At 40.8% G+C, this 16108-nt stretch overlaps 1 protein-coding gene across 1 annotated transcript in view; it reads right to left on the bottom strand.

The window, feature by feature from the left end:
* The window catches only part of CC2D2B (coiled-coil and C2 domain containing 2B), a 170316-nt gene that overhangs the window by 5967 nt on the left and 148241 nt on the right, over positions 1-16108 (bottom strand). The window contains 8 exon segments of the mRNA XM_055093218.2: positions 352-529; positions 2802-2860; positions 7890-8012; positions 8377-8511; positions 11391-11504; positions 13848-13937; positions 14997-15194; positions 15359-15541. Coding sequence (XP_054949193.1) covers positions 352-529; positions 2802-2860; positions 7890-8012; positions 8377-8511; positions 11391-11504; positions 13848-13937; positions 14997-15194; positions 15359-15541 — 1080 coding nt within the window.

Here is a 16108-nt window from a genome sequence, read left to right as displayed (position 1 = left end):
TTGAAGTCAGGTAATGTGATTCATGCAGTTTTGTGTTTTTTTTTTGCTTAGGATAGCTTTGACTATTCTGAGTCTTTTGTGGTTCCACATAAATTTTAGGATTGTTTTTTCTATTTCTGTGAAGAATGTCATTAGTATTTTAATAGGGATTGCATTGAATCTGTAGATTGCTTTGGGTAGTATGGACATTTTAACAATATTGATTCTTCAGTAAGTGTATTTTAATGCTATAGCATCTATCTTTAAGGATCAAGATAAAAGGCCTTTCAGAAATATTTAAGACTGCTATTATTTAGCAATTAACAACATATATAAAACAAATGTCATTAATGCATTAAATCATATACAAACCCAATAAAATTGTAGTATTCTTTCAAATTCATTATCTCCTTCAGATGAAACAAAGCTTCCTATGCCAAATTCCAGCTTAGGAAGGATTTGTCGCAAAATAAAAGTACACTGTCGATTCCAATGTGTTGGGTGTTTAGGTCGCCATTCCATCACTTTACTCTTCAGAGTCCTTTCGATCCTAAGGTAAGAATCCAAAGGTAATTTTATGACAAGTTATAACTCATTTGGTAAATGTAATAAGAGTTTTGTGACTTTTTTTTTTTTTTGAGACGAAGTCTCGCTCTTGTCCCCCAGGCTGGAGTGCAATGGTAAGATCTTGGCTCACTGAAACCTCTGCCTCCCGGGTTCAAGTGATTCTCCTGCCTCAGCCTCCCGATTAGCTGGGATTACAGGCACCTGCCACCACACGTGGCTAATTTTTGTATTTTCAGTAGAGACGGGGTTTCACCATGTTGACCAGGCTGGTCTCAAACTCCTGACCTCAGGTGATCCGCCCTCCTCGGTCTCCCAAATTGCTGGGATTACAGGTGTAAGCCACCGTGCCCAGCCTGTGATTTTTATTCAAGTATGAGAATGATACTTTTTGGACTTAGGAGGAAACCAGAGCTCTATAGCTAGAGGTGTCTGCCACCATTCACATTAATGAAGCTGGGGAGAGGCAGGCTCTTACTTGGCTTGGGAAGACAAGAAGCCTCTTGGGGATAGCCAGCAATTAACTCTCCAAGGCACATCTCTTTTCCAGTTACCCGTGTGTAGGCAGCTGCCTACTGGGTGTGATTTGACAACACCTACCATCCGATTACTGGGTTGACATTCCTACTCTTCAAGACCCTCCCTTGACTTGGACATTTTGTTTCCAAGAAACTGCCCTTATGAAAATCCAGACATCTGGTCTGGGATGATGTTAGCAGGGATGGGATTATTACATGAGTTAATTTAGCAAGCAGAGTTGGGAGGAAACAAGGCATTGAACAGGTAAGTTTGGTGATCAGCTTCCCCCTATTTGAATGTAAGCTCCATAAGGGCAGGCATTGTTACCCATATATATCCAGCCCCTAGAACAGTGCCTGGGGATGAATATGCCAGGGAGGAGAGAGAGGGGACACAGTGTGGGTTGGTTGATGGGGCTCTCCTGAAAAGCTTCTCTGTGCAGGATGATTGTGTGGCATTGATTCTCTAACTGCAGTGTATGTTATAGAGGAAGGTGCTGGAGGTCTCTTCTTAGCTGAGTTTATAGTGCAACTAAGTAGTTTGGAGTCTGTAGAGGGTCTCAATAGCGGCTATGCATCAGAATCACCTGTAGCGCCTTATCAAAATGTTTCACCTCCAGATATTGATCCAGGGATGCTCATACCTGTATTTTTAAATAGTTCTATAAGCAATTCTAATGAAAATCAGTTGGGAACCATTTCCCTATTGCATTTCTTCCTTTTTTATTAGGAACTGGGAAATGAGGAGTAAGAATGACAGCTGGGGGGCTGGGGGGAGATGTGTGCTAGTGAGAAAGGGAGTGGTAAAATTGCTTTGGTCATGCTCTGTGTTGCTTGCTTTGTAGTGGCTTCCATGACAGCCTGCTATGTGAGTGTGAGCCACTGGAGGCAGTCAGATCTAGAAGCCTCTGACACACATGGCCTGAGAGCCAGTCCTGCTGCAAAGCCTGTGGCCCTTTGGGCTTGACTGACTGACTTCCTCAGGCACTTACGTGTAGGTGCTTGGGAGGCTGGGAGTGTCCAGCTGTGGCAGTACTGCCGTTTCTACTGCCTAACTGGGACATTTTTACCAGATGTCAAGTCACGGGTCATTTACCTTCATGTCCTTTCAAGAAGTGTTGGCTACTGCATTATTATTACTATAGGCTCAACAGGCATCTATGTTGAGAACTTTCCAGTGGTGGCCCACAATGTTTCCAGAGTTAACTTAGTCTGTCCTATCAAAGAATGCCCTGGATGGCAGAGGGGCCACTTTTCCATGGATGTACCAAGAACCAGGTGGTTCAGTGGAACTTTTTTTTTTTTTTTTTTTTTTTGCAAGGCCTCACTCTGCTGCCCAGGCTGAAACTCAGTGGTGTGTTGTGTGATCATATCTCATTGCAGCCTCAAAATCCTGGGCTCAAGCGATCCTCCCCCTCTTAGTCACTGAGATTACAGGTATATGCCATCATGCCCAGCTATATATATATATATATATATATATTTTTTTTTTTTTTTTTTTTTTTAGTAGAGATGACGTCTCCCTATGTTGCCCAGGCTGGTCTCAAACTCCTGGGCTCAAGTGATCCTCCCACCTTGGCTTCCCAGAGAACTGGGATTATAGGTGTGAGCCACTGGGCCAGCTGGAAATATTATAAACTCCTTTTTCATGTTTCTGTTGCTGATCTAGCAGGTATTTTGAATGGGTGGGTCAGAAGACTGAAAGGTAACCCAACAAGAGATTAGGGGAAAACACAGTACCTATTTCTTAGATCTTCTACCATGCTTTTATCAGTTTCAAAATAAATTATTTCTTCAGGCTGAAATAGACAACCAAAGTTAGAATAGATTCTAGAGACCATGTTTACATCACAGTCACTCCTGGAATGCCAGCTATAATAAGGAGGAAGACAAACCAGGCTTCTGTGGCAAAAACACTCAATTCCATAGGTAACATGCAGACCACAGCATTTTCTTTTATTTTCACACTGCTTCACGAGAATAGGGGATGGGGGATGGGTTTACAAAAGATATATTTTCATGGGTAAAACAGACCTGGCGCCCCAATTCATTTTTCAAACAGGCATTTGACACGCTATGGATGCTACTACCAAATAATCTTTGGCAGCTGCACTGGTGTCTTCCACTGTGACCTTGGTGAAGTCTTCACCTCTCTGTTCTGAGTTTTTAACATAGGGATAATAATAGTGCCTACTGCTCTAGGGTTTTGTAAAGATTTTAAAATAAAGTAATACATGTAAAGCCTGGCACATATGGAATGCTCAACAAACATCAGATATTATTATTATTCTAACATGGTTGATCATCTTCCTTCTTTGATTATTTGTTTCTTTCAGCTGGAAGAAGCCAGTTCTTTGTGTATGTATGCACACATGTGCATGCATACACACACACACACGCACACACGCACATACACAGAATCCATTTCAACCTTCCCTGTCTCCAAGCCTTTGCCTGGAACAGTGCTATTCCACGTTTCTTCCAGTTCCCTTCCTGGGCAGGATTTTCTGGGAGGAGAGGACTTCTCAAGTTCCTTGCCAACCCAACCCTCAACTCCTTGCAGGTCTCACATGGACAAGAGTGAGGGGCTGGGTTTAGACAGTTTTTACTTTGGGTATTCCTGAGCTGAGGAAGAGGCAGCTGTAGGGACAGGAACAGATGTTCCCCCTTCGTGAGTGGAATGAGGGTTGTGTAAAAAGGAGGCAACATTTGATAGGCCTCTAGGTTCCTAAGTGTGGCCTCCAGACTGGCAACCTCACATCCGGGAACTTGTTCGAAACACAAATTCTTGGCCCTCACCTGAGATCTACTGAATCAGGAACCCTGGGGGTGAGGCCCAGCAACCTGTGTTTCAACAAGCTCCCCTTCCGCTGGCTCTGATGCCTGCCATGGTGGAGGAGCACTGGATTAGAGATGGTCCCAGGCACAGGGAGGAGCCCCACAGTACAGCATGGTAGGAGATGGGAGATACTGAGGAAGGGAAGGATGACTTTGTGTCATCTTGCAGGAGCCGGCAGCTATCTCACACAGGATAGGTGGACGGAATTCCCTGATTACTGTCACCAACGGCTGTCTACTCCTCACTGGGCAACTCCTGTGGATTAGTTAGGCCACCTTCAGGCCTGAAAAAGAGGCCTGGTTTATGCTGACTTGAGAAGTTTATGGTGTGTTTATCCTTTCCTTTTCTGGCAAAGGCCTCTTTCTTTCTGGGCACTCATGTCCTTCAAAACTTCAAGGGGATTCCCCTGTTAACACCACTTCTGAGTACCCACATTCTCCTCATGCACATTCAAATTTGTGTTCACAATTGTGTGTAATAGTGTTCACTCTAGATAGTGGTTTATTCTGGGATGTATGTGGCAAGGCAGAAGATGGAGGGCCATGAGCCCACAGGAAAGAAGTAGAGATACAAGCTAAACACAACTATGAGTTTTATATTTATAGATTCAACTTGGCAGAAGGCTTTAGTTTCAGCCCTAAGTCAGAGTAGCTTTTACAAATACAATTTTGATCACAGCAGCCCTTGCCTTAGAGATGCTGGCTTCTGTCTGCCCTGAGGACAAAGGCCCAAACTCTCACCAGGACTGTCCACCCCAGCATTGGCCAGCCTGGCCTTTCAGCTCCTGGACAGATATCTCCTTGTCACTAAAGGTCTTCCCATTCACTGTTCCTGCTATCTGTCGGGACCATTCTCATTCCTGACTTTTATCTAGGCCAGCTCCTGCTCACCCTTCCTCACTCATGTTTCTCATCACTCTTTCCCAGGAAGCCCCTACAACTCCCCTCCCTCAGGGCCTCCTGCTGTGCACTCCCCAAAGCACTATAATATCTTCTGTAACAGCATTCATTGCTCTGTACTGCACTTGCTTGTTCCCTTCTGTTTCTTCCTCTAGAATCCAAGTTCCAAGAACACTGAGATATGTCTTTTTTCTTGTAGTATCTACATCTAACGTAACACTGGCTCATAGTGGGAAATCAATAAATATCACCTGAATGAACAAGAGAATGATTATACATTAAACAAACAAGAGCCTCATCTTGAAATAGATTATTCTCCCCCAGGAGGCATCAGTGCTTTGGTCACAGCTTTGGGATGGGCAAAGCAAGGTATGGACTCTAGAGGCTTTAAATGTGGCTTGCTCAAGAGAGAGAAGCACTTTTCCCTTTCTTTAAAATGACTTTTCAAGTAGGAAATATAAAAATACCTATCTATGCTTGCATCTGCATGGAGAATGTTAGAAGGATGCACAAGAAACTACTGACAGTGACTTCTTTGAGAGCGGGAAAGAGATGTTGAATAAGAAAGAAACCCATCACTTTTTTTTTTTCTTCGACAGAGTCTCACTCTGTTGCCCAGACTGGAGTGCAGTGGTGCAATTTCAGCTCACTGCAACCTCTGCCACTCTGGGCTCAAGTGATTCTCCTGCCTCAGCCTCCTGAGTAACTGGGATTACAGGTGTGCACCACCACATTCAGCTAAATTTTTTTGTATTTTCAGTAGAGACGGGATTTCATCATGTTGGCCAGGCTGGTCTCAAACTCCAGACCTCAAGTGATCCACCTGCCTCAGCCTCCCAAAGTGCTGGGATTACAGGTGTGAGCCACCGCACCCAGCCAGAAATCCATCACTTTATACACTTGGGCCCTCTTTGATTTCTTCCCCCACAGCCACCATGCATTCTTTTTGATAGTGTGAATTGCCTTGAATCTATACAGGCAAACATAGAGAATAATGTAATGAACATCCACCTAGCATACCTACCACCTAGCTACATCTGATCTTTGCATTCTTCCATATTTGTTTTAGACTTTTAAAAAATAAGTAAGATACTACAGAAAGACTTGAAGTACTCTGTATACTGCTCCTTGATCTCATTCCTTTTTTTTCTCTCCCCAAAAGTAACCTCTAATCTGAATTTGGTATTTATCATTCCCATGAATGCTTTTCTACATCACCACATATCTATGTATACATAAACCATATACAGCTTTCAAACTCCACATAAATGGTTTTGTACTGTATGTGTCATTTCATGTCTTTTTATTTTGCTCAGCATTACATTTTTTATATTCTTTCATGTAGATATGCATGACTCTTGGCCAGTGATTCTCAACCTCGGCTGCACATTGGCATCAACTGGGGAACCTTCAAAGCTCCTGGCATGTGGGTTCCACCCTCAGAGATTGTGATGTAATGCACTGACAGTCAAATTGGGAACAACTGTAAATTGGCTCAGTTCATTCATCTTTTATTGCTGTACAGAAGATTTCATTGTATAAGTACTTCACAACTCATGTACTGATTTCTAGTTGATGAACTGTTTCAAATTTTTGTTATTTCAAGCAATTCTCTAATGAATGTTGTTGTACTTGTCTCCCCGTGAATGTTCCTCTGAGGTATATACTGAGAAGTTTGAATTGGCAGATCAAAGGTTGAGCATCTTCACCTTTACCAGGTATTATCAACATATTGTTTTCCAAAGCATTTACAGAAATGTGTGCTCCCACCACTTCTCTGCCTCTTTGACAACACTCAGTATGATCACACATTTTTTTTTGCCAATTTTATGCATGTGAAATAATTTTATTGTTTTAGTTGTTTATTTATCTTAGAGAAAAGGTCTTGCAGTAGGCTCCTAGGCTGGAGTGCAGTGGTGCGATCATAGCTCACTGTAACCTCAACCTCCTGGGCTCAAACAGTCCTCTCACCTAAGCGTCCTGAGTAGCTGGGACTACACTTGCGCATCATCACCATGCCTGGGTAGTTCTTTTGTTTTTATTTTTAGAGACAGGGTCTTGCTATGCTGCCCAGGCTGGTCTCGAACTCCTGGCCTCAAGTGATCCTCATGGCTTGACTGCCCCAAGTGTTGGGATTACAGGCATAAGCCACCATGTCCAGCAATTGTTTTATTGTTTTAAATTGTATTTACTTGATTATGAGTGAGGTTTAGCATGTAAGTTACTGCTTCTATGAATTGTCTTTTGCCTAATTTTTCTATTGTTCTTTTGCTCTCTCTTATCCTTTCTCTCTCTCTCCCTCCCTCCCTCTGGGCTCCTGTCTCCTCATTTGTGGACTGTGCAATTGCCGACACCCTGCCACAGCTTGGCCCTCAATCCAGAAACAGCTGTTGACATGGTATTTCTAGTGCCTTCCCAAAGTAATACTGAGTACATCACAGATCCATTAGCCAACCCATGTAGTGATTGAGTTACTTCTTGGTCTCCTGTACCCTGAGCCCCAGACAGTGAGTCTACAGCTTTCCTTCCCATCTCCTTTCAAAAATAGGGAAGTAAAGTAGCCCCACCACAGTCCCTGTCTTTAAAAAGTGATGCTTGCTCTGGTTCTCTGGCTTTCATGAAGCATTTTCAGATCTTGCTGCCATCCCTGCTCCAGCCTACTCACTGCTAGTGTTTCTGTCCTGTTTCTATTCCGTGAGACAACTATCATGGTTGGGAGTCCAGAAAGCTTTTTGTCAATTTTTCTACTTGATCCTTACCATAGATACGGCGCAGGAGGGCTAGGTCAGAGTTAGAACTTACTACACATCTTGAACATTATATGTTATGTTTTATGATGAAAAAATTTTAAATTCTATTTTAGCATCTAAATTTGCATTTGAGATGTCACTTTCTTCTCAATTTATGTTTTCTGCAAGTAGGGGAAAGAGCCCGTGAGCTGGATGGCAGAGAAAACTCGTTTTTAAATTAATATTGCCAAATATTTCAGTAACCAACCAACTATAAAACATAATAAGAGCTGTCACAATTAGTAAAGATTAGAAGCAATGGTAACTCTCATACAGACACCCCTGGGAAAATATGATTTACCTGTATGCTTTGTATTTTTGTTCCTTGAACGTTTTTTGGAAGCAACTGCTTCCAGAAACTTTCCTTTGAATAGTCAAAAAATACAGCCATTGGTGTATTATTTTGTTGAATATTAAACCAGACCTATGAAAACATTAATATAACATTAGTGTAGGTCCATAGGAACACAAGGCCCATTGTTGGTAAGGAAGGAGCAAAATTTTACAGTCTTACTACTCAATGAAGTGGCAGAATCCCAGCGGGGTTCTGAGGCAGGAGATAAAGAGATTCTAGGGTTTCATGATCATTAGACTACCTCAATGGTTCTCATCCTTGAAGGCACTACACAATCACCTGGAGGAGCTTTAGTGATAAAAGGTTGCCCCGGCCCCATGCCCTAGGGAATCTGATAGACTATCTATATTTAAAGTTCCCCAGGTGATTCTAGTGTGTAGCCAGGGTGACTCTAGAGGAGATAACTCAAGATTTCTTTTCCCCATATACTTACATTTCTATCATCAAACAAACAATCTACACTTTTTAAGGGACAAAACGGGTCAAACTGCTTATAACATTGGCCAGTTGATGGATTCCAAAGCAAATATTCATTAGTTTCTTGAGTTACTACATAAGCCACATGCCCCTGTATGAGAAAAAAGAAAGTAATTTTTGGTGGATTTAAATAATTTCTATATATGGAAATTATACTGTGATGATTCTGATTTTTAAAGCCTTTTTTAGTGGAGTGTGGTGGCTTATGCCTGTAATCCCGGCTCTTTGGGAGGCTGAGGTGGGAGGATCACTTGAGCCCAGGAGTTTGAGACCAGCCTGGGCAACATAAGGAAACCCTGTATCTATCACAAAAAAATTTTTTTTAAATTTGCTGGGCACAGCGGCACACACACCTGTAGTCCCAGCTACTTGGGAGGCTAAGGTGGGAGGATCGCTTGAGCCTGAGGAGTTGAGACTGCAATAAGCTGTGATAATGCCACTGCCCTATAGCTTGGGTGACAGAGTGAGATCCTGTCTCAATAACAAACAAACAACAAAAATAAATAAAAGCCTTTTCGAGGGCTTTTACATTTTCTTTGAAATAAAAAAAAAAAAAGAAAGAAAAAGAAAAAACAAACCAAAGCTCCAGAAATCCTCAGCCCCAGGTTAGCATGAGGATTCAGATGAAACAACTTGTGAGCCAGTGCTGTCATGTATGGTCCTGCAGAGTGTGCCCCGATGGCAACACAGCTGCTGTTTTAACAAATCAGTGCATTACAAGGGTTTCCCAACAGATAGTACTGCAGTGTTTTGAGGTAGGGCACTTTTGTCTAATTCATACAAGATGCTATATGGACTATCCCTGCTTTGGTTAGAATATATTTGGAGACTGAGGGTGAACACCAGGCAGAGATAGGAAATGGAAACTGGCTTAAGGCTCTGACAAAACCAAGTAAAGTTAAAAAGCCATTAAATTAAATTTGGGAACAAGATTTGCAATTAGAAGCTAAAGGGAAGTATGCAGGAAACCAGTCTGAGGAATAAAAAGTAGTTATTATGTTGTTATTATTTTACTCTGAAAGATAAGACCTTTTGTAGTATAAGCCTACCCTACCAAAGAATAAAAATTTTTAGGTAATAATAATAATGAGACTATTTAATTTATTGAGTATTTATGTGCATCAGATATTATGCTAAGAATTAACACTAACTTTGTCACTTTCATTCACTCCAAATTCTGGGAGGAAGGGTTATTATGCCCATCTTTCATATAAAGAATCAGAGGTTAAGAGCCTTGTCAAAAGAGCCTGTGAGTGGCATTACTCCTGTCTCATGAGGAGGTAACTGAGGCTCAGAGAAGTAAACAAGGCTGAGATCATACAGTTAGTGGCATTGCTGGGTTTTTTGTCTGTGTGTGTGACAGGGTCTTGCTCTGTTGCCCAGGTTGGAGCGCAGTGGTGCCATTATAGCTCACTGCAGCCTCGACCTCCCAGGCTCAAGCGATCTTCCCTCCTCAGTCTAAGTATGTGGGACCACAGGTATGTGTCAGTATGCCTGGCTTATTTATTTATTTATTTATAGAGGTGGGGTCTCCCTGTGTTATCCAGGCTGATCTTGAACTCCTGAGCTCAAGCAATCCTCCCTCCTCAGCCTCCCAAAGTGCTGGGATCATAGGCATGAGCCACCATGCTCAGCAATTGCTGCATTTTAAACCTGTGTCTGACTGTCCCCCAAACCCATATTATTAAAACTACGCTGTGCAGCCTGCTCTCCTCGACTTCACAGCCCTTGCTCTTGGTCACTGTGCTCATCATCTTTATAGTAAAGAGGAGGCTTTACTTTAACCCCATGGCTGAGGTGAAACTGTGCAGGGCTACCTCCTGCAGTGTTGGTCCACAGGTACTAACGCAAATAGTTGCCAAAATATTGTTGACTGTTTACTGCCATCTAGTGGCACTTACAACTATGGCAGGAGATCATATAGAGGGAATGAACTTCTATTAATAGTTAACAAGCTTGGCAATGAAATAATAAACAATGCCGAGAGGATACAGGGAAATAAATCATCATGACAAAAACCATAAGGCAAGACTGTAAATACTGACACTTAGCAAGATACTCATGGTAGGGCTAGAAACGGTTCAGAAATGATAGCTTTCTGATGGTACAAATGTAGAAGAAGCATATAAATTAAGCTGTAAACATTTCAGATAGGGAAACATTAATTCCTGGCTCACTTCTTATAACATTAAAACCTCAGCAATGGAGCATGAGGAGAAGTGTTTTTTTTACAGATCTTAAAATACACTTATTAGAAACATATGATGGGCTGGGCACAGTGGCTCATGCCTGTAATCCCAGCACTTTGGGAGACCAAGGCGGGTGGATCACCTGAGGTCAGGAGTCAAGACCAGCCTGGCCAACATGATGAAACCCCATCTCTACTAAAAATACAAAAAATTAGCCGGGCGTGGTGGGTGCCTGTAATCCCAGCTACTCGGGAGGTTGAGGCAGAAAAATCACTAGAACCCGGGAGGCAGAGGTTGTAGTGAGGCGAGATCATGCTATTGCCCTCCAGCCTGGGCAGCAAGAGCGAAACTCCATCTCAAAAAACAAAAATAAAAACAAAAACCATATGATGATCATGGTGGTAATGATGGATAACAGCTGCCACAACTACACTATAACTATTACTACATTACCACCACCATCACCACCACCTTTATTGAGTCCAGGTGCTGCTCTCAGTCACTTAATATGTACTAAGTAATTTAATATTCCCAGTAACCCTATGATGTAGCACTATTTTTAGTACTCTTTTACAGGGGAGAAAAGCAAAAGGAAATCAGTCTTTACATTGTAGAAATTTTGATGAACCAACATTATCCCCTTAACTAATCATTGCTTGCCCATGAAATTCCAAATTAGTTTGTGAAGAGATGGAAACCTGGGTTTGAAGTCTTCTAAACTTGCAGCTGAAATCTGATTTCCTTTTGCTTACATTATTTCAATACGAACTCCAGCACTTACTTCTAACACTGACGTTCCCAAGAGGACCAGTGCCTTCTTTCCAAAATACAGAAAGAAATTACAGAGAAGGATGGCATGCTCCTCCTTATTTCCGATAGCTAAACTGATGCAGTGCTAAGACAAAACAAAAGCAATAGGAACAAAAAAAGAAAAGTGCGGGAAAGTTGAGTAACGCAAGCATCCAACTGATGTGGAGCACCTGTACTCACTCCAGTTCCAAACACATTTATTTTTACCAAGTTGCTAAGTTGACAGCAGAGCAGACAGCTCCAGCTTTGCTAGGGCATTAGAGGAAGAGAACATTGACTTGGAGCATTGGGGCCACCTTTATTATAGAACACTTAATGTAGATATTGTATAGAGTGACCAGACAATTTATACCCAAAATGGGATGTTTTTGTTTAGGACAAATATTAAAGTGCCCTGGGCAAGCAGGGACATATGGACTGGTATTTCGAGGAACCTTATCTGATAGGGAATCATATAGTGTTTGTAGGAAGTGATCCTTTGGGCTGTGGAGCTACATTCTGTCCTGTACCAATATAGTACTGTCAACTCAAAGAAAGGAAGAACTCTGAGTTGGATGTTAATCAGGAAAAGTGACTGAAACGTCTTCAACTCAAAGAGCTGAACAGCTGAGCAGGGTGTAACAGATCAAATAGAGAGTGCCCAGTAAAGCACAGCAATATAGCAGGGGAGAAAAAGTATAGCAGAAGTAGCCAACTGGTGGTCTATGACTTAGTTCTAGTCTACAGGTGTGTTTTGTTTGGCTCCCAGAATGTCAAAAAAAGAGAGAACATTTTCTTAGAAAACTCTAGATTTCTGGATTTTGTTGAAAAACAAAAACAAAAACAAAAACAAAAACAAACTCTAGCAAAGACTTGGGTCCAAATGCTCAGATGGCAACAATCTGTTGCTGACTAGTGGCTACACCATTTAAATGAGGTGTATGGCCAGGCGCCGTGGCTCATGCTTGTAATCCCAGCACTTTGGGAGGCTGAGGCGGCCAGATCACGAGGTCAGGAGATTGAGACCATCCTGGCCAACATGGTGAAACCCCATCTCTGCTAAAATACAAAAAAAAAAAAAAAAAAAAAAAAAATTAGCTGGGCCTGGTGGTGCGTGCCTGTAATTCCAGCTACTCAGGAGGCTGAGGCAGGAGAATTGCTTGAACTAGGGAGTTAGAGGTTGCAGTGAGTCGAGATCGTGCCACTGCACTCCAGCCTGGCGACAGAGCGAGACTCCATTTAAAAAAAAAAAAATGATGTGACACGCACTCTCCAGTTCAATACAGTCCCTGAGAAGGGGCTGTAGGGGCCAGGGAGTGGGGATAAGGGGTGGGGAGCTATAGAGCTCATGGCAATGACTATTTACCAATCATTATGGAAGCATTGCAATGTTTTAACAACTGATATGGCCCTATAAGTGTGCATTCGCTGAACCTGATGGTGAAGGATGGGGGTTAGGGAGGATAGTTAAGGAGGCCCTTCTGAAAGAACAGTGTGAACAGGTGAGCTAAGGGCAGAATAACAATAGTCTTCATTGTCAGGTCAAGGAGGTTCTGGATTTTATAAGAGGAGTAGGGAGAGGATGACAGTAGGGAACTAAGTTTTCCTGAGGTCCAGATGCTTTGCATGTTACTACATTTAGTCTTTTTAAAACTCCTGTATGACATAGATAAGGAAATTGAGGTCCAAAGAGGTTAACTTATCTTAGGTCACACATCTACTAAGTCTTTGAACTAGGATTTGAACCAAGGTTGTTTGTTTGTTTTACTCCAAAGACTGTGTGTTAGGTGAGAGAAAATAATTCTTTTCTTGTAAAACTGAATCAGTCATACACTCATGGTTTATGACACAAACATGATTTAAGCTGAAATGGAAGAAATATTCTAAATACTCTACTTAGGGTTGCCAGACTTGAAAAGAAGTTATAGGATGCCCAGTTAGATTTGAATTTCAGATAAACAACAAATAATTTATTACTAAAAGTTTGTCCTGAATATTGCATGGGGCCTGTATTTTATTTGGCAATCAGACTAAAGAGGACTTTAATCTAAGTGCTAAGGAAGAGCACTGTTCTACGAGCTCTTCACTCAGATGGGGGTGATGGGGGAAAGCTTTTGGGAAGTGACAGTGCTTGCACAAGACTTCAGGGTCTGACCAACTCCATAGTGACAAGTCACACTGCTCTCTGGAGAATGGCATAATATTATACTCCTGGAATTCCCGTTGAGTCAAAATATTCATGAGCTACCACTTAGAATGTTGAAAAGATTTTTGGTATTCATGAATTATTTCCATAGATTGTTATGGAGCTGAAGATGATGTATAAAATTATCAAATACTTTTAAATTTCACAAGGCAAAGTAATACATAAATACATAATATTTTTAAAAGGTTTCCTTAAAAGAAATACTATATATTTCAATTATATATATAAAATGTAATTTATTACCTCTGATGTCATCCATATATCAGAGCCATCATTTTCATCTGGTGTATTAGGCACAAAAGGAATCAAAGATACAAATCGAGCAATGAGGTCCTAGAATAATATTCACATTTATTGAGTGTGTGCTGTATGTCCATCGCTTAGCACAATGCTTTACATGCACTCTCTCATTTAGCATATAATCTAAGCCTATAAAAGTAGACACTATTATTATTCTAGTATTACAGAAGAGGAAATAAGCTTGGAGTAATAAAATAACTTGCCCTGGGTTCCATGGCTAATACAATATGTGAAGTCTCTGGGAAACTGAGCCCAAGTTGGGCTGACTGCACAGGGTGCATGTAACCATTATATTTTATTTATATTTATTTATTTAGTAATTATTTATTTAATTTATTACTAAAATTTTAAATATTACAATAATATGTTTCCACATTAAACATGTACTTTAAAGTACAACTGTTAAAAAATTTTAAGATATTGAAGAATAGCAAAGGTTTTTTTTTTGGTTCAAAATCTATCACAATTATTTTTGTGAATATAACTTTATTATAAGCTGCTGCAGCAGGGAGATATTAGGGTAGTACAATGTGCTTTCTCAAACAATAGAAGTTATACTATGGATTTTTCCCCTATAGTGCTGGAGACAAAGACTCAGACTAATCTAGGAAAGGAGAAAGGGGTGCAAATAAACAATGTGTTAACATAGAAAGTTCATGAACTGATGTTGAATAGCTGCCATTTATGTGCCATTATGACCTTCTACACTGGTGACTTCATGCAATTAATAAACAAGACTCACAATCCTTGACAAGCAAAGGAGCTCAGATTTGTACATAGTTTTTAAAAGATAAAGATAGCCTTTGAAATAGATCTGAGAGCACTATTACCTCCTTGGATATTGGGTGTCAGGACACACAGGCAGAAAGAAACCCATGATGGAAAAGCGGTGTAGCAATAGGCAATCTAAATTAGAACTTTTGATTTTAGCTTAAAGAGTCCAGCTAAGGGAGCTTTATGACTCACAAACAGTACAAATATTTTGAGGACAGACAACTCACTAGATTGAACCCAAATACACAAAAGGTAAAAGTGATTCTTCACAGATGCACTTTAATCACAATGAAGATGTTAAAAATAATTATAACTTACAAATGTTGCATTAGAATTGTGAAGAAATATATCCAGAAGTTGCTGAGGTGGATTTAATGCCTTGATATATCTTGTGACTAAGAACTGTATCCCTTCATCATTAAAAACAGTAGTTACGATTCTTCGGTTGGGGAACATTGCCTTACAATTCTTTTTAAAAATCTGTGCTCTCTGCAAGACCTCTGTTTGATCTAAAAACTACAATAAAATGTAAAGTATTTCAGAATTGTACTATATTGTTCTCACAAGAAAATATCAAGAACCAATGTTTATTTTTGCCATCTTTGAAATTATTACTGGTTTTTAAAATAGTTCATACTTCTTTGATGGTATATATAAAAGAAATTCAATGTAAAACCTACCTTATCTAGTGTTGGATTACAGGTGACATATGATATTTGAGGTTCAATGGTAGCAAAAATATTTAAGAATGTACATTCTTTTAAATTCTGCTCATTGGAATCTTCTTTAGGAAATACATAAGTATTACTCCAAGTATACCCGAGCAAAACTGGTGGAATAGTTACTTGAAATGTTCCACTAATCTGAAAGAGTATATCAGTATAATGGATTATGCATGATGAAAATAAACATCAGTCAAATATTAAGGCCCAGCAGAGTCCACTCCATCACAGAAAGCTTGCTTGCTTGCGTGAACGGGCTTCTACTCATTTGCACTTGCCCAAGAATGAGCAGGTTCTCTGTGGTGATGTGTTCATAGGCACCCTTGACACCTTGGGTCCCTGCCTAATATGTACTATGTAGAGAGGGTAGGAGTAAGAAAGGAATGGAACAAAGAAGCAAGTTACGATACCAGCAATAAAGCTCTTAGAAAATCTAATGCAGGCTCAGAGAAGAAGTTAAAAGATCATGTTACATTTTGTATTGGGTCCAGAAAGAGAAAATATGTAACAGCAAGAAAGACAACCCTGAGGTCCACAGTAGGAGAAATTGTGTGTGTGTGTGTGTGTGTGTATGTGTGTGTGCGTGTGTGTAAGAGGTAAATAATAAATATTAGCTGGGAGTGGTGGTGCACACCTGTGGTCCCAGCTACTTAGGAGGATGAGGTGGGAGGATCACTTGGGCTTGGGAGGCTGAGGCTGCAATAATCC

Source organism: Pan paniscus, chromosome 8 (genome assembly GCF_029289425.2).
Source record: "Pan paniscus chromosome 8, NHGRI_mPanPan1-v2.0_pri, whole genome shotgun sequence".
Lineage (NCBI taxonomy): Eukaryota > Metazoa > Chordata > Mammalia > Primates > Hominidae > Pan > Pan paniscus.
Note: the sequence above shows the minus strand (reverse complement) of the source record. Positions and strands in the feature narration are given on the sequence as shown.